This window comes from Eptesicus fuscus, chromosome 7, assembly GCF_027574615.1.
Source record: "Eptesicus fuscus isolate TK198812 chromosome 7, DD_ASM_mEF_20220401, whole genome shotgun sequence".
NCBI classification, from domain to species: domain Eukaryota; kingdom Metazoa; phylum Chordata; class Mammalia; order Chiroptera; family Vespertilionidae; genus Eptesicus; species Eptesicus fuscus.
The window spans coordinates 105,928,334-105,947,026 of NC_072479.1; the positions used below are offsets into that span (position 1 = coordinate 105,928,334).

At 59.3% G+C, this 18,693-nt stretch overlaps 1 protein-coding gene across 2 annotated transcripts in view; it reads right to left on the reverse strand.

Annotated features, from left to right (window-relative positions):
* KIAA0930 (KIAA0930 ortholog) overlaps nucleotides 1-17,102 on the reverse strand; it is a 37,732-nt gene extending 20,630 nt beyond the window's left edge. The window contains exon 1 of one of the 2 annotated variants that reach the window (XM_054719625.1): nucleotides 16,710-17,102. In XM_054719625.1, the coding sequence (XP_054575600.1) occupies nucleotides 16,710-16,917 (208 nt within the window). In that variant the 5' untranslated portion in view covers nucleotides 16,918-17,102. The remainder of the gene's footprint in view (nucleotides 1-16,709) is intronic. The other variant, XM_054719624.1, reaches the window with a different exon arrangement.
* Between the last annotated feature and the right edge of the window lie 1,591 nt (nucleotides 17,103-18,693).

Here is an 18,693-nt window from a genome sequence, read left to right on the forward strand (position 1 = left end):
CGGCAAAGGACCCCGTTTACGGCGGGAGCTGAAGCAAGAGGCAGAGCCCCGCCCGCTCCTCCTCAGCGGGGACGCCTCTCAGGTGACGCATATGTTCACCATTCGCACGTCTCCAATGAACCTCGAAAGCGCCCTAAGTACGGATTTGGGATTAGAAGTAAATGTTGGCAAGCAGGCGAGTCTGCAAACGCAGAACCCATGAGCAATGAGGACGGAGGCATCGGGACCCCCGGCATCGCCACCTCCGAAGGGCTGCGCCACGGGGACCTGCTTTTGTAGCCCGTCCTCGAACTTCAGACCTGGGCGAGCCCTCTCCGGACGAGCGGCTTCAGGGACGGAGAGAGGGCACCGGGCCCTGTGAGGCCAGAGCCCGCGCCTCCCCGGCCCGGTCAGTGCTCTGGGACTGGGGTGCCCCAGATTCTGTCTCCGGGACGACACTGAACGGGTGACGAGGGTCAACCGCTCAGCAGGACACCTCAGAGATTTCGGTTCGGCTGCAGGCCAGCGCAGGAGAGCAGTTCTGATTAAAGCGAGTCATCTTTTTTTTTTCTCTCATGAGTCATCATCTTCTGCTGGTGGAGGGTCTTGCCGTCAGTTTGTAAAAAATGCAAGACCTGTGCAGCTCAGTGAGCGAGCTCTGCCTGCGGTGACTAAGGCATGCGGAGCGGAGGACAGCTGTCCGCCCTCCAGAGACACAGCTCTCTCACTCCTGACTGCAGGCCCTCGCGGCGGCTCGGTGAGCGGGAGAGGGGGGGAGCAGGGGGGGGAGGGCCTCGGCTAGCTGCAGCCTGCAGTGTCCAGATAAGGCGAGTGACACCTTGGAATCCCGGGGCTCGCTGGCACCTGGGGCTCACACCCGGCCCCTGTTCTTCCCAAGGCCCCGCGCACAGACAAATGCAGGGCGTGGATCCTGGCGCTTTATACCTGAGGAGACAGGGGACCTTCAGGTCACCCGCTGGGAAGCCAGGAAATCAACTCAGACATCTCCCAAACCTTCCCGATACAGTCTGAGCCCCAGGAACCGCCCTGCCCTGGCCCTGACCCTGCACCAGGGGGTGGGGGGTGACAGTGGCCTCCTGAGCTCTGTGTGCTATGATATCCAGGAAGGACATCTGAATGAGCGCGTAGTAGGGGCTCCACTTCCCAGCAGAGTGGCAACCTGTACTAATAATAGACCAGGGCCGTCACGACCAGACGGACGACCCATCCAGGCGGGAGCTCCACACAGGTGCACTGGGCCCACCGCCAGGTGTGGGGAAAGCGGAGTCCGGGCGGGAGTGGCCCGAAGCGGTTAGGGCAGGGGCCTGCGGGGTCAGCGGGGCAGGGGAACCAGGCAGGCCCCAGGTCCTTGGGCACTGCCAGAGGAGCGTGGCCGTCCAGAGTGGGAGAAAAAGCCCTTCTTTCCAGAAGAACGCAGATGGTTTAAACGTGCATAGGGAAACTGGGGGGCACCGACATGGCTATGTCAGTTCCCCGAGCCGCCTGTCGGTGCCCGACCACAGGCTTCACTGTGGGGCACAGGCCCGGACGTAGGCCAGGACGTGGCCGTGGCAGCCGGACTCACAACATCACCACAAGTGGCCATCGCTGCTGGTCTGTGGGCCCGGTGAGCCGGCCGTGCGTGCTCGGGGCAGTGCTCTGTGTTTCCGTGGAAAGGACACCGTATGTGACGGGTGCTGTGGATTCCTCAAGGTTGAAACGGGGCGGCCTGAACTTGCTAACAACGTGATCTTTTCTCCGTATTTTACCGCACAGTCTTCTCGGGCTCAGGGAACCGGCAGCCCCTGGAGCGCCAGCTTGGCCACCCCACCCAGCCAGACGCCACAGGAAGCACAGAAATGCCAAAGCCCAACGGAACCCGCCGCGAAACAGACCCCAGTTCACATACTGGAGCGGAAACAAGGAAACAGTGGCACCTGTTGGACCTCAGCTGGGACTGTGCCCGCGGGTCTGTCTGCAGGGTTCCTGCACCCTGGCCGTGGCCCAATGGCCGAGGAGGCTCTGCCAGCCTTGGTTCTGGAGTTCCGGATCTCAGCAAGCAGGCAGGTGCACAAAGGTGGAGTCGGAAATAGCAAGGTCAGACTGGGTGTGAGTGTGTGCATTTATACACATACATGCCCATTTCCCCCGTCTTTTCTGAGCTGTGTGAGAGCATACTCTACATGACAGGATGCCCGAATGCTCCCGTGTACTTCCCAAAAGCAGACACTCCTACATAACAATGCTCCACCCGACCACGTGAGGAAATCTCCATTCACATGGTATTGAGGTTCAATCCACAGACTCCATTTGAATTCTGACAACTGTGTCAACAATGTTCCCCACTCCCCACCCCCAGGATCCCATCCACCTAGGACGGGTCCTCTGTCATTCCTGTCCCTGACAGTTTTTCAGTTTTAATTAAAAATCATAGACTTTTGCCCTAAAATAAATTAAATAAATAAAAATAAAGAAAGACCTGTTGGCGCTCCGAGTTAGGAGCCAGCGGTCCCAGACTGTGAGAGGGACGTCCGACTGCTGGTTTAGGCCCTGTGAAGGGTCCCAGATTGGAGAGGGAGCAGGCCGGGCTGAGGGACACCCCCTCCCCCGCATGAATTTCGTGCACCAGCCACTAGTTTAACATAATTAAACTATTTTCCACAGAGGTGACTCTTTAAATGTAACTGGGAAGGAAGGGAACTTTTCTATCTTATACGGTTTTCCACATCAACGCAAACACAACGTGAGGTTAGGGGAAGCCTTTGTCAGCACAGTGTTTAAGGCTAGACTTGGTTCATGTTCTTTTAAAAAAAAATTTTTTTTTTTTATTGATTTCAGAGAGGAAGGGAGAGGAAGAGAGAGAGATAGAAACATCAATGAAAGAGAATCGTTGATTGGCTGCCTCCTGCAGAACTCTCCGCCTTTATCTCTGTACCGTTTCATCAATTCTATCTCCAAACAAACCTGGGAGCCAACCACTTTTCATGAATGACTCTCGCGCCCGGCCCAGCTGCTGCCGGGCCCGCTATACTGCCCAGCCTCCTTCCGGACCCCACGCTTAGGTCAGTCCTCGTCACTTCCGCTCAACATCCTCCGGGAGGCTTACAGCCTCCCCTCCCCCGGGCTCTTTACTCAAGTATCCAGCTCCTCGGGGAGGCCTCCCCAAACCACCCCACTAAACGGCAAAGCCCACCCACACCCCGTCCCACCTCCGCTTGCCTTCCCTCCGCAGCACTGGTCGCCACAGGATAAACGTGACTATTGTTTGCTTCCATCCTTCCGGCACAGGAGCCAGCAAACTTCTGTTAAAGTCCCAAACAGAAAACGCCTGACTCCGCAGACCACACGGCCCTGTCTCTGCTTCAGAGCCAGCCAGGGTCACACGGAAGCACTGCGCACGGCCGGGCTCCAGTGGCGGCTCATTTACAAACACAGGCCGCAGGGGGCATCGCCTGGGCGCAGTCTGCCCCGACCTGCCCTTCGAGAACCGGGCTGTTTTAACCGAGAGCACATGAGCGCCACGACATCTGAATACTTTCCTCTTCGGTTCTGTTCACGATGGACTCTCCGTCCCTAGACTACTGTCTGGCCTACAGGAAACAGTAAGAACGGGCTAACTGCGTGGATAATGAAACGAACTAAGTGATTAACGACAGCGAGGTGGTACTGGCAGGTCATTACACAGATCAATGGAACTGAAAAGAGGACAGAACTAGAGCTAAAACGCATGGTCATTTAATTCACATAAAGACGCCACGTCAGCTCACTCAGATGAAGGTGATTGTGCGTTATTTCGCACTCGACAGCCGGTCCTGGTACAGCCGGTAACTGAGAAAAAAGAGAAGGCTGAGTCGCTGCTCAGGCCCAAACAAAATCCCAAGAAGATCACAACTTTTAAATGTTCTAACTAAAACCATTTTAAAAAAATAAACCATGAGTTAATTTTTCTATTCTCTCAGAGAGAAAAAAGCCTTTCTAAGTAAAGCACAAAAGCCATTAAAGAAGAAAATGATAAACCACATAAGAAATCTCTACAGAGATAAAACCCACACACCATACACGGGAAATGGTGAAGCCTCCGTGAGGGCTGAGTGCCTTAACAGTACCACGTTCCACACGATGCCCGAGAACACGGAACAGAATGAAAGCAAAGAGGGATACAAACGGCTTTTAGATCAGGAACCACACTCGACTTCCTACAATTAGAGAAATGTAAACGAAAACTACTTTTTTTCACCTACCCAAACACCCGGTGACACTCCAGGTTCAAGAGGGTGTGAATGGGCATGGATGCCACACCTGACAGTGGAAGGTGGACTGATAAAATCCCTATGGAGCTCTAGCTGGTGTGGTTCAGTGGTTAGAGCATCGGCCTGCACACCAAAGGGTCATGGGTTTGATTCCTAGTCAAGGGCATGTACTTGATTTTTTGGGGAGGGAGGAGAAAATGGTGGCCAAATAGGCAGATCTTTCTTGCACCTTCTCCCAGGGCCAGACTAGAAATAAAACTAAAGTGGGGAACAGACACCCAGAATTACCAGCTGAGGTCTCTTCAATAAATGGTGTTGGGAAAAGTGGACAGGTACATGCAAAAAAAAAAAAAAAAAAAATGAAACCAGACCACCAACTTACACCATACACAAGAGTAGACTCAAAATGGATAAAAGACTTAAATGTAAGTCATGAAACCATAAAAATTTTAGAAGAAACTACAGGCAGCAAAATCTCAAACATCTCTCATGGCAATATGTTTGCCAATACATCTCCTAGGGCCGTGGTCGGCAAACGACAGCTCGCGAGCCACATGCGGCTCTTTGGCCCCTTGAGTGTGGCTCTTCCACAAAATACCATGGCCTGGGCGAGTCTATTTTGAAGAAGTGGCGTTAGAAGAAATTTAAGTTTAAAAAATTTGGCTCTCAAAAGAAATTTCAATCGTGGTACTGTTGATATTTGGTTCTGTTGACTAATGAGTTTGCCGACCACTGTCCTAGGGCAAAGGAAAGTAAGGAGAAAATAAACAAATGGGACTACATCAAAATAAAAAGCTTCTGCACAGCAAAAGAAACCATCAACAAAACAACAAGAAAGCCCACTGCATGGGAGAACATATTTGGCAATGATACATCTGATAAGGGGTTAATTTCCAAAGTATATAAGGAACTCATACAACTTAACAAAAGGAAGACAAACAATCCAAATAAAAAATGGGCAAAGGACCTATAAACAGACATTTCTCCAAAGTGACATACAGATGCCAAGAGACAGATGAAAACATGCTCAAAGTCACTAATCATCTGAGAGGTGCAAATTAAAACAACAACGAGGTACCTATCACCTCACACCTGTCAGAATGGCTACCATCGACAAATGACAAGTGCTGGCGAGGATGCGGAGAAAAGGGAACCCTCGTGCCCTGCTGGTGGAATGCAGACTGGTGCAGCCTCTGTGGAGAACAGTATGGAGTTCCTTCAAAAAACTAAAAGTGGAACTCCCATTGGACCCAGTGATCCCACTTCTAGGAATATATCCTTAGAAACCCGAAACACTACCAGAAAAAAGGTATGCACCCCTGTGTTCATAGCAGCACAACTGACAATAGCTAAGATTTGGAAACAGCCCAAGTGCCCATCAGCAGGTGAGTGGGTAAAAAGCTGTGGTACACTTACACAATGGAATACTACAAAGCAGTGAAAAAGAAGGAACTCTTACCATTTGCAACAGCATGGAGGCACCTGGAGAGTATTATGCTAAGCGAAATAAGCCACTCAGAGAAAGATAAATATCACATGATCTTACTCATATGTGGACTCTAATGAATAAAATAAACTGATGAACAAAACAGATCCAGAGACATAGAAACATGGAACAGACTGACGAATATCAGAGGGAAGACAGGGGTGGGTGGTGGGTGGGGAGAAATTAATAGGGGAACTTATAAGTGTACTAGAGGCCCAGTGCATGAATTCGTGCACCAGTGGGGTCCCTTGGCCTGGCCTGTGGGATAGGGCCAAAACCAGCTCTCCAACATCCCCCGAGGTGTCCTGGATTGCGAGAAGGTGCAGGCCAGGCTGAGGGACCCCACCGCTGCACGATCAGGGCCGGGGAGGGACACGGGAGGTTGGCCCGCTGGGGAGGAACCGTGGGAGGGCTCCAGGGTGTGTCTGGCCTATCTTGCTCAGTCCCAATGGGCTGGACCCCAGCAGCAAGCTAACCTACCAGTAGGAGCATCTGCCCCCTGGTGGTCAGTGCACATCACAGCAAGCAGTTGAGTGGCCTTAGCATATCATTAGCATATTACACTTTGATTGATTGAACGGATAACTGGACACTTGGCATATTCGGCTTTTATTAGACAATAGTGTGGTGAAGGCCTGGGAAGGACGGGTGTGGGGTGGAGGGGAGTCAATGGGGAAAAAAGCAAAGGAGACATCTGTAATACTTTCAACAATAAAGGTAAATGAAAAAAAAAAGAGCATGTACCTGGGTTGCAGGTTCAATACTTGGCTCCAGGTCATGGCCCATGCGGGAGGCAATCAATCTCTCTCTCCTTCTCCCCCTCCCCACTATCTCTAAAAAAATTAATGGAAAAAATAAACTCGGGCCCTGACCGGTTTGGCTCAGTGGATAGAGCGCCAGCCTGTGGACTAAAAGGTCCCAGGTTCGATTCCGGTCAAGGGCATGTACCTTGGTTGCAGGCACATCCCCGGTAGGGGGTGTGCAGGAAACAGCTGATCGATGTTTCTCTCTCATCGATGTTTCTAACTCTCTTTCCCTCTCCCTTCCTCTCTGTAAGAAATCGATAAATTAAAAAGAAATAAATAAATAAATAAATAAAAATAAATAAACAAACAAACTCGGCTGAGAATGAACAACAACAAAAAATCCCTACAGAGGGACTTTGTGCAACAACACCCACAAATGCTTACTCCTTGACCCAGCTGTTCCACTCGGGGCCTTCCCGCAGTCTCACTCCCACGTGTGAAGTTACGTAATGACCATGGCACGTCTGCAGCCACATGACCGTGGCCGTGCAGACCCACGCGCCATGGACTGCAGCGGGAACGCAAGCTCAGCAGCCGAGGCTGGCCTGGCCTGCGCTTTAACGTGGAGCGGAGCCCCTGGGCAGCGACCTTTCCTCTGCCCTGCTGGAGGTGAGATGGGGACGGAGGGAAATGTGACACTGGAAACTCAGGGTTCAAGTCCATGAAAACATCAATTACTCCTCCTCCATGTGAGTCTCAGCAAATTCCTTTCCTTGCGACATCTCAAGAGCTCCACTTCCTCCAACAACAGACAGGGACGCGGAGGGCACCCCACAATAACATCACCCCTCCGATAACATCACCCTCGGATAACATCACCACTCGGAGAAACAGGTTTACCAGTCGCCCTGGGGCACACAGCTGGCTGGAGCTGGAACCGGAAGCCACTGGCCCCCACCTCATTCCAGCCGGGCACACATCTCTGAGTGCCACTGTTAGAGGCGGGGCTCGGGGCTCGGGGCTCGGGGCTGGGGCGGTGAGGGTGACCGGCATCTAGCACGTCCCTGACCCTGGAGCGTCAGCACGCAGGGCAGCCGCCTGGGCAATGGCAGGAGCGCAGGTGTGTGCCCTGAGCCCATACGCACGTCAGGGTGTCAGGGTGTCAGGGAGGCGCCCTGAGGAGGGGGTTTCAGCTGAGGGCTCATAACTACGGGTTCAGTGGGCAAAGCAGGGCACGGCGCTGCAGGCCCCGCGGCGGGGGACCGAGGCGAGGACAGGAAAAGGGCCAGGATGCTGAGCGAGAGCTGGAGCTGGGGCCGACCCCACCTCAGACCTCCTCGCTGGCGGGGGCTGGGTGGGTATCTCAGAGGACTCGGGACCCCTCAGGGTGTGGCGGGGAGGGGTTGAGGGAAGCCTCTCGGGAGTGTGGAGAATGGACGGAGGACCCCTGACCCACTTAAGTAGATGCCCGGTGCTGTCGGAACAAGGGCCTGGCCAGGTGCCTCCTGCGAGCTCGCCTGGCTCAGCAGCCTCTGCCCAGCCTGGCCCCGCCCCCAAAACGGGGGTCAAGTGTCCTCTTTGGGGAGCATCCAAGGCAGCGCCTGGCCCTTCCCCGCGGGCGGCCAGGGCCCAGTGAATAGGCCTCTGTGTCCCTCAATAGCCCTTTCAGAACCCGTGCCTCGGTGCCCTTTGCTGCCGCAGCCCCTCCCTCGGGCACAAAGTCCAAGGAGCTGCCCGGGGCCAGGGCTGCCCCGAGGAGGCCTGGGCTGGGAAGCGGGTCCCAGGGGTCCCCACGTGAGCACCCCACAGGCCGGCTGCTCCTCTGCGCCAGCCTAAGGGGCGAGGGGTTTCAGCGATGCAAAGTGGCAGAACCAGGACCAGCTCACCCCCTGCCGTGCCCTGCCTTCTTCAGTGCAAAGGCCTGGCTCCTCTGCCAGGGCCCAGCACCCCAGGCCCTGCGGAGGGGGACCCAGTGAGGTGAGGACAGGAAAAGGACCTCTCCAGGCAGCCCCCCGAACGCCGAGGTGTGGCCCCATGCTCCAGCCCCGCCTTCTTCCTGACGGAGGCCAGGCGACCTGCCTGTGACGGTAGCTCCGCTGTCACCTCCCAGGACGGGAGGGGAAGGGTCCACTTTCCCAAGCCCTGTGCCTCCCGTCCCCAAGCACTCCATCCCTCCCGTTGCGGGGCACCCTCCCACGCTACTGTACCGGCTTTGATCGCCACCAAACCCCACGCGATGAAATTACTACCTCCGTTTAACTGATGAGGAAACCGAGCTCCAGGCCTGAGTCACTGTCTGATGTCACTCTGCTAGGAGTGGCAGAGCCAGACGACAGCCCACACCTCAACCAAAACCCTGCCCCAAACCTGTGCCACACGGAGCCTCGGCACACGGGCTCCTACCCACCGGCTCAGCGCCCTGCCGTCCAGGGTGACCTCAGACCCCGCACAGGGCAGGGCCACCGCAGGGAGTCCTCGGAACAAACATATGACTGACAAATGTCCAGCTTTCAGTCTGCTCAGGGAATGATGGAGCGGCTTCGAATCTCACCCAGAGCCCGCACCAGCCATAACCTCACCCTCGCTCTGTCCTCACATGCGCACACGGCTGCGAAATTCCCCAAGTGCTCTTTCCGTCCTCGAATCCGAATGGGATCTCCAATAAGCCAGGCGACGCAGCACGGTGAGATGGGGAGCTGGGTCAGGAGTTCAGGCCGGGCTCAGCCAGCACCCGCCCTGCGCCAGGCCCTGGGGCCAGTGAGGAAGAAGCCTGACCCTGACCTCAAGGCTGCTTTCATGGGGTGGGGCTTCGGCCCCGGCAGCCCTCGGCCCGCAGTTCCGAAAGCAATCCTGCAGACTCTGCGAACAGCGATGCCTGCACCCTGCGGCATGTGACCCCTGGCTCCCTGCACGGCTCCCTGCCCGCCTCCACCCTGCCTGCGCAGTCAGCGCCAGTGTCCCCACGCTCCAAGTCCCTCTCCTGGGAGCCCCATCGCCGTGGCCCCATTCACACTGCTGACTCACTGCTTCGCTCTGACACACAAAGGCCTCCTGAGCAATCTCCCGGCTTCCTCAGACACCCACACAGGTGCCCCACCCCAGACAGGAGCGGTGACCCGGCCTCCGCAACACCCGCCTCCCCTCCGCTCCCCAACTGCCTGGGGTCACCGGCCAGTCAACCTCCCACCTCCTCCCGCCTTCACCACCATGGCGACGTGGCATGAGGCAGGTTCCAGAATCCTGGAAGCTGCAAGAGATGCTGCCACCTGCTCACGGTACGGGGAGACACTGAACCCCGTAGAGGGACTCGGGCGTGCACCACGCACTCATTTCTGCACGCCTCCTCACTGAGCCAGGCTTGGACCCGCCCGACCCACCCGCCCAGCTGAGGCCGGCCACAGGGACTGCCTTGCTCACTGCTGTGCCTGGCACCCGGCTCCCGCGGGCTCTCCGGGTTCGGGCAGCACCCGATCCCTCCCGGCAGAAAGCTGACAACACGCTGCATGAACTCTCGGCGCAGCTGGCCCGACACCGAGGGACAACAGGCCCTTCTGTGCTCCTCCCTCCGAAGTCACCGGGCGTCCTCCCTCTGGAAACCAGACAACCCCCACCCCCACCCCCCAGAGGCCGTTCTCTCGCTTCCCCAGATGAGGAACTGGGGCCTCGGGCCCCTTGCCCAGTTCCTGGCCTCGGCTGCGCGGTGGCTTCAGAAGTGCCCAGCCGCCCGCCGCCTCTGACACGTCCCCTTTACTCCCGCTGCTACAGCCTCCTTCCCCGTGAGGAGCAGGGGCTGGGGAGGCCGCACACACAGGAAGGCCCTCCTGGGCGAGGTGGGCAGGGGAGTGCGAATGGACAGGCAGCAGCCGCGCGCGCGTGCCGGACACCTGGGCGCCGGACACCTGGGCCCCAGACCCGCTCTGGGCCCTGAACTAAAGCCTCAGTCTCTCGCGAGTCTCATCGTCCTCACCGGCCAGCGGGCATGTGAGGGTGGCCACAGGCTGGCCACGGGAAGGACACAATGCCAGGCGCGCAGCAACAGGAGGAGGGGCTCTCCGGCCCAGCCCGCCCGGGAGAGAAGCAGCCTCGCTGGGCTCAGGGCAGACGCCAGGCGCAGAGCCTCGGGCTGCAGACGGCTTCACCCTGCACCGGGCAGCACGCAGCTGGCACGTCTGGCTCTTTAGGTTTTGCTACAGGAGCAAGGATCCTGGGGGCTGAGCAACAGCTAATGCGCTGCTGGGGGCGGGGGGGCAGCTCCCCTCCTCCCGGGGGGCAGGAGGAACCTGCAACCCTTGGCCCCACCTCCCTGGCAGGTGGCACAGTCTCCAGATCACCTGGGGTGGCACCAGCCATCACAGATAAACGGGCACCGGGAGGACGGACCGGGGCAGAGCTGGGGGCTCGGGGGTGTGAAACCGACAGCCCAGGCTGCCAAAGAAACCTTCCCCGTGCACAGACCTTCATGCAAATGAAGAGGTTTGTTGCAAACCATTCATAATAGTGAAAAACTAAGCTCAGTTTCCCACAGATCCGAGCAATTAGGAAGTTACGGCTCATCCACTCAGCTATCTTGTAGTCACTTAAACAGTGTGGAGAGTTTGAACCACGTGAAAAATGTTTTAGGAATTCTAAGTAAGAAAGCATGATTAAGAAACTCTATGTAGAGAATATCAAGTGTTCGTTAAAAAGCTTTATAAAGACTGGAAAGCAAGACTTTGCAAAGTTCATAAGTAGTGTGCCTCTGGGTGATTGGAACTATGAGTAATTTTTTTCCCCATTTCTTATATTTTCCAGTTTCTGTTATGTGCATGTGACATTTTTTTTTAAATTGGAAAAAATTGAGGGGTTTTTCTTTTCTTTAAATATATTTTTATTGATTTTAGAGAGGGAGAGAGGGAGAGAAACATCAATGATGAGAGAGAACCATGGATTGGCTGCCTCCTGCATGTCCCCCACTGGGGACCAAGCCCTCAACCCAGAATCGAACCCGGGACCCCTCAGTCCACAGGCCAAGGCTCTATCCACTGAACCGAACCAGGTGGGGCGAAATTGGGGGGTTCTGAGGCTGTTTTTTAACAAGTGGCTCACAGCTTGTCTGATACTCAGGAGCCTGCCCAGCGCAAGAAGCGAGTTTACGTGAGGACAGCAAAGGCTGCGAGCCGGGGGGACGGAACTTGGCCCAGGCCATGGAGCAGGCCTGGAGGCCAGCCTGGGGGAGGGGGAACACGGGGTGGTGCCAACACAGCTGACCACCGTCTCACCTTGCAGGGTGTCCCTGCAGCTGTGACCCTCGTTTCTTGAAGGTGTGAGGTCCAACGTCCTCAGGTTTCCCAGGAGGCCGCAGCCCCTGCTCCGGGAGAGAACCACACTGGCAGATGGAGGCCGGAACCCACAGGCCTTAAAAATAGGCCAGGAACCGGAAGAGGCCCAGCTCCGCATCCCCACTTCCTCCCCGCGCCACTGGCCCGGCACCGGCTCTGCCTCCCGAGGGTCGGGGGGCCCCCAACTGTCCCCAGGGACGGCAGAGCAGTCTGAGCTCAGGTGTGAATCCAAGCCTAGTTCCAGGTGCGGGCGCGTCTGGTATCCTTTACGACGACAGCAGCACTGGGCAATCTGTCCTCCTCACGCTGCCAGAGGCTGTGCTGTCGCTTCTCCACCACCCAGCACCCGCTGGACGTCGCCGTGTCCACTTTCCAGATGGCGACACAGAGGCCTTGAAGGGCCCCATGTTTGGGCCCCACAGACTTCCCTTCCAGCCCAGGCCCCCCTCCAGTCCCCCACCCGCCTCTGCACCCAGCGCCGCTGCACCCAGCAGCAGGGCCAGGCCGACGGTGTGCCCTTTCCCAGTTCTCAGGGTGCTGGCAGGTGCTCAGCACCGTGGAGAGGCTCATGGGGGGCAGTTCCCCCCTCATTCCTCTGGCTCACTCCAGGAACTCTGCAAAATGGCTATTTGCATCTGACGGGCCTCGGCGGGAGCCTCATGGCCCCCCAGCTCTGCACCTCCCGGCTACTGCCCTTGGGCGAGTCACTTTCCTCTCTGAAGCTTGGTTTTCTCAGCTGCAAAATGGGTAAGAACAGAAGCTGCCGGCGGGAGACCTGCCGCAGGTACAGAGCGGCTGGCACACGCAGGCGGGCAGCATCCTCTGTGCTCATGGCCCCTCTGGTACCGGCCACCCCACAAACCCAACACCCGACAGGCTCCTGAAGGTCCGGCCAAGTCAGTGCGAATTCTCAGCCGGGCATTCGGGGCCCCAAACCACCCTGCCAGCCGCGTTAGCCTGCCCTGCTCCGTCCGGGCCCGTGCTGTCCCGCCTCAGTCCCTCTCAAAGGCCACACACGGCACACCCCTCCCCCAGCCTCGGGGGCTCCCTCCTCTGTGCCCCCAACAGGCACACACTCACTCCTCAGCCTGGGCCCTGCCCCAATCCACCCTGTGCCGGGCCGCTGGGCACACCCGTATGGCCGGGCTGCCGGCACCAGAGGACAGGAGTGGGGGCCGCACCTCTGCTCAGAGCCTGGGCTCAGACCGATTCTGGCGCTTACCAGCCATGGCACTGGGGCGTGTTACTTCACCTCTATCACCGATTCCTTATCGGCAAAACGAGTAGAGTACCCTGGCCTAGCCGGCTTGGCTCAGTGGATAGAGCGTCGGCCTGTGGACTGAAGGGTCTCAGGTTCGATCCCGGTCAAGGGCACATGCCCGAAGTTGCGGGCTCAATCCCCAGTGTGGGGCAAGCAGGAGGCAGCGGATCAATGATTCTCTCTCATCATTGATGTTTCTCTCTCTCTCTCCCTCTCCCTTCCTCTCTGAAATCAATAAAAATACATATTAAAATAAAACAAAACAAAAAAAAACACGAGCACCCTGATACCTACCGGGCAGTATTACTCTGAGGACAAAAGGAAATAGTGAACATAAAGCACGCCCTGTGCCCCACAGCCTTACAAACCTGGAATTCCCAGGTACCTAACAGGAGGTGACAGCCCGGCAATGCCCACCCCACCCAGGACCAAAGACCACAGCGTGATGGAGGCCCCAGCCTCACACGCTCCTGTGGCCAGGCATGTCCACGTGGCCTGACGGGCGTCAGTGTCCTGCTGCCCTGTGGGAAGGGAGCCGCCGCCCAGCACGCCTGGACTGATGTCCAGGGCCCGGGAGAAGGCCAGGCCCCAGAGGGGGGTCAGGGGACAGCCTCCCTTGGTCCGGATGTCTGCATCGCACATCTGGGCACTGGCCCCCCATGCTTCCCAGCTCAGGTCCTGAAGGCCCACAGACGCCACCTCCGCCCGCCGGCGTGGCTGAACCGCTGCCTGGAATGACAAGCAGCTTCCTGTGGACAAATCACCGAGATCCTGCCAGGAGTGGCCTTTCCTCCGCAGTCACCTGCGCACCCGGCTTCTCCCACCAGGCGGGGACCAGGGCCGATCCCCCTCCCGGCACGGCACGGAGCAAGTACTCCAAACCGCCGTGCCGTTCGAGTCAGGTCTGGCTCCACAAGGTGCCTTTCATCACGACAGCCAGCGGCAGGGGGCGGCCGCCGCCCCGCTCACAGACACACACTGTGACTCAGAACCGCCACAGCTTGTCCAGCGCCAGGCGACTCCGCCACAGCCTCCCTGACACTTTGAAAACAACCTCAGAGAGCAGGGCACAGTTCAGAACCTACGCCCGAGTTCAACAACAACAACCATCTGCGAGGCTTCCACTCGTTCGCGAACGGAACAGGTGGTCACAGCTGGGAGTGGAGATGAGAGGTTTCCGGAGCCACTGGACGTACACGGCGCTCGGGCCCGTGTTCCGGGGTCACGGCTGGGTGCTCGGGCCAGCCCTCGGGTCCTCTCTCTGCTCTGGGCGTGAGGTCACGACTAAGCTGGCCCCTCTCTGAACATCCCACGTCTCATCTGAAGAATGAGAGACGGGAACATGAGCCCTTCGAGGGGGCTAGATTCCATTCTCCTTGGCCACCCACACCCTCCGTTTCCCAGCCCAGAAAGCAGTTCTCTCCATGTGTGCTACATGTTTACCGGGCCCCCGCTCTGCACGTGCCTGTGCGGGCGGAGGAGACGCAGACTGGGCAGTGCCCGCAGGGGTCCCTTGCTAACCAGGGAAGAGCCGCACAGAGCTTCACAGCGCCACCAGCACCCTGAGCGTCCAGCGGACACGCACCCAGTCCACAGCGCAGGCGGGGGGCAGGGAGTGGCAGAGGGCTCCGAGGGGAGACCTGTAGGTGTTTGCAGGACAGGTGAGTAGGGGTGCAGCGCGTCAGAGCAGGGCCGAGTTCAGGCGAGTACGGGGCAGGGTGAGGGCTAAGACAGGGAGACCTGTGAGGAGGGAGGACTGGAGGCCGGGAGAGGAAACAGAGGAATAGCGTGACCAGCAGGCTCTGCCCTGGGCCTACGACTAGGGGCCAGTTCTCGCCTGGTGCAGCACAATAAGTGCAGCACAAGGCCTGGCTGGGGACATGGGGAGGGGGGCAGGATCTGGGGTCAGACTGACTGAAGGTCAATCCCAGCTGTGCCACAGCCTCACTGGTTGTCCCTGGGTCAGTCTCTTGCCTCTCGGAACCTCAGGCACCTCTTCGGTGACTTGGAAAGAAGATTCCAGCAGCAAATTGACAGCACCCAGAAGGCACCTGGCACACAGTAGGGACTCAGCGAATGCCAGCTGCTGGAGCAAACTGTTATTGTTCTTAGGGGATGGCCCTCGGGGTGGGGACTAGCGGCGGGGAGATGCTCAGGGGGTCAGCGGACAGTGGGAGCATGTGGACAGGGGCGTGGGGAGGGGCTGCCCGGAGCTGCTGAGCAAAGGGCTGAAGGGCTAGAGCAGATGGCCCCTCAGACCCCTCCCATTTCAGACATTCTGTGCCAGGTGACAGGTGGGCATACAGCCTGGCACACAGTAGGTGCTCAGTGAATGTCCGCTGGACGAATTAATGCGGACCCTTCCATTTCTGCTCAAAACTAAGTTGTGACACTTCTCAGAAAAGAAACCTATGTCCTCGTCCACCCCCACTTTGTAGGCACCCCCCTCCCCCCACCCCCACCCGCACAAGAGCAAAGCTTCGCTCCAGGGCAGGCCGGCGGGACCTGCTCCCAGAGGAGGGGTGTCAGGCTCAGCCTGCCTTCCACACAAAGGAGGACATGATTTCCTCTCCCCGTCCACCCTCCGGGGCGGGGCCTGCTGAGGGGCCTGGCCCCGGGGGCTGCCATGTCCCTGCGGCCTTGTGCCTTTAAGGGGGAGGCGTGGGCTCTCTGGGGCTCAGTTTCCCCGGCGGTGAATGGAGGGTGTGCTGGCAAACGCTCCCAGGCTGACATTCCTTCCCCACACGCTGTCGCCTCCTCAGCGATCCCCAGCCCAGAGCGGGACGAGGGTGGGGTGGGGGCGGCAGACAACGTGCTATGAAGTCATTCCCGCATGAAGAAGGGAGGGGTCTCTTCGTGAAGAAAATGGCAAACCCCACACCCCAGGGGAGGGGGCTGCTCCGGATCCATCCGCACGGATGACCTCACACCCAGCCAAGCCCGAGACCCCACCCACACCTGCAGGGCCAGGCTCTTCCCAACAATACGGCACCCACCCCGCCCACCGGCGCGTCTATGACCTGGGCCCCCGGGGGGCAGCCCCGCCCAGAGGGGCAGCTGGCCCGGCTCCCTCTGCCAAGGGGGGGGGAGGGGGGGTTCAGAGGACCACAGCCCAACAGGTCCCCCATCAGAGCGAAGGGCCCAGACAAGGGCAGGACAAAGGCTCAGGAAGCGGGACGTGGCCTCCTTGTCCGCGGGGGGCAGTGCCCAGGGCACACCTGCAGGGAGGTCTGCCAGAGCCGTGGCCCCGGTTCCGCAATGAGCTGGGGGTCTCCCCAAATCCAGCGCCCACTCTCTGCAGCGGCCCCGAGAGGACTTCCTGGAGCAGCAAGGGGCCTGGCAGCGCCACGGAAAGGAAGGAGGAAGACGAGCCGGAGGAGACACCGATGACCCGGGAAATAAAACGAGCCGGGGAGCGGGGCCTGGGAGCCGCTCCCGGGACCAAAATCGGGGACGGAGACAGAGGGCCCAGGAGCGACCCAGGCGCGGGGACCTGGGGGCGCAGGAGGGAAACACGACCCGCGGGAGCCCCGCAGACACGCGCAGGGACAGAGAGACAGAGACACTCACACAGAGACACACCGAGACACGCACGGGACGGAGACGCGCAGACACCGGAGGCGCGCACAGCCCGGCCCTCCGGCCCCGCCGCCCCGGCCCCGCACTCACCGAGGCCGCCGACCTCGCGGCGCAGGCTGAGGCGGCCGCGCTCCTCCGCAATGGCGCGCAGCATGCGCTGCAGCGAGCGCTCCTCGGCCTCGGCGCCGCCCGCAGGCTCGGGGGAGGCGGCGGCGGGCAGGACAGGTGGCCCGACCCGGAGCCCCGCGGGCGCGGGCGCCGAGGCGCAGGCCCAGCCCGGCGGCCGCGCAGAGGCCATGCCGGGCCCCGGCTCATCGCCCGCGCCGCGCCCGCGGGGACACCCGGCGTGCCCCGCCGCCCCCGCCCCGGCGCCGCCCGCCGCGAGCACCAGAGAAGCCACAACCGCCTTTGTGCGCGTCGCCGCCGCCGCCGCCGCCCGCTGAGCCCAGAGAGGCGAGCGCACCTCCGCGCCGCCTCCGCCCGCGCGCCTCAGGGCCGCCGGCCGCCCCGCCCCGCCCCGCCCTCTAGGCCCCGCCCACCGCACGCCCCGCCCGGACCACTAGGCCACGCCCACACCGCCTCCCGTCCACTTCCCGACTCACCTCTGGCTTCCCTGACCCGCCCCTGATTCTCCAGGCCCCGCCCCTAATATCCTCCAGCCCCGCCCACCCCACCAGGCCCCGCCCCCAGCCCCCGCTTCCTCCGCCCGGAGTCCGCGCCGGCCGGTCCCTTCCCCCCACAACCCTCCCACCCCCTCCTTCTTTGGCCCCGCCCACTTCCAAGAGGCGTGCCTCCGCCGACCACTCTCTTCCTCAAACGGCCCTTGTGATCCCGCCTCGAACCCCAGCCCAGGGTCCCCTGACCTTCCCTGGCCCCTCCACCCTGTGGCTACTCACCTTCTCCAGCCTCCGGCCCCACGGCCCGTGCTGAGACCCCCCTCTGCTCCTGAGCCCCTGCAGCAGTTTTGGCCCCGCCTATCGCAGCTTCTCGGCCTCCTACCCCCTGCCCTCCTCCTCCTGCTGCCCGCGCCAGATTGACTTTGTCACCCACCCACCCTGCTCCTTGTCAACCTCCCTCTCGCCACCAAGTTGCAAAGACTAGTTTCGCTGAGAACTTCCTCTGAAGAACCCAGAAATGGGTCCCACCCATCCCCCATGACGAGGTCTCAGGCCGGGTCCTAGCCACTGTGGCTCAGTGAATCAGTCCTCATACTGAAGGGTCCTGGGTTCGATTCCGGTCAAGGGCACATACATTGGTTTCAGGCTGGATTCCTGGCCCTGGTCAGGGTGCGTGCAGGAGGCAACCAATCGATGTGTCTCTCACACCATTGTTTCTCTCTGTCTCTCCCCTTCCCTTCCACTCTCTCTCTCTCAAAAAAAAAAAAAAAATTAATGGGAAAATATCCTCAGCTGAGGATTAACAACAAAAAAAGTCCTCAAGACACACGATGGCAAAGCCCTACCTGCCCGCACTGACTGCCCCCCTGGCACGGCGCAGGACAAAGGGCTGTGAGCCTGTTACCTCAGTTGTGCTTTATGGGGGTGTGCCCCCGAGGGTTGGTAGGTCTGAGGGGGGTGAGGGTGAGGAGGTAGGAGGTCAGCTGGGCATGTGATCCCAATGAAGGTCAAGGTCCGGCCTGGCATCCATCCATGTGCTGGCATCTGCAGACAGGAAGACCTGGGTGAAGCAGCCAGAGGCCTCCCCCAGACCGCACCCCTGGCGGCCGACTTCCAAGGACAGGGGGAGAGGGAGATGGAGTGACAGAGCTGGGTCCCCGCTAGCTGAATCTCCAGTCTTCCCTGCAGGCACGCTAGCCTCCATTCCTCAGACCCATCCAGGATGGTCCTGTCTCCAGGCCCCACCCTGTCCTTGTAAAACTCACTTCCTCGGGTTTTGGGGACCCCTGTGTCACCTCCTCAAAGAGCCTTCCTGTTTCAGGCCTCACCTCTAATTTTGTGCCCATGTCTGGGTCCCGAGCCCTAAGCTTGGGGCTGGAGACCTGCGGGGCGGGGGGGGGGGGGGCGGTGGTGCTCTGTAAAGAGGTGTGGAGTGAGGGGGGATTAGTGCTGTGAAT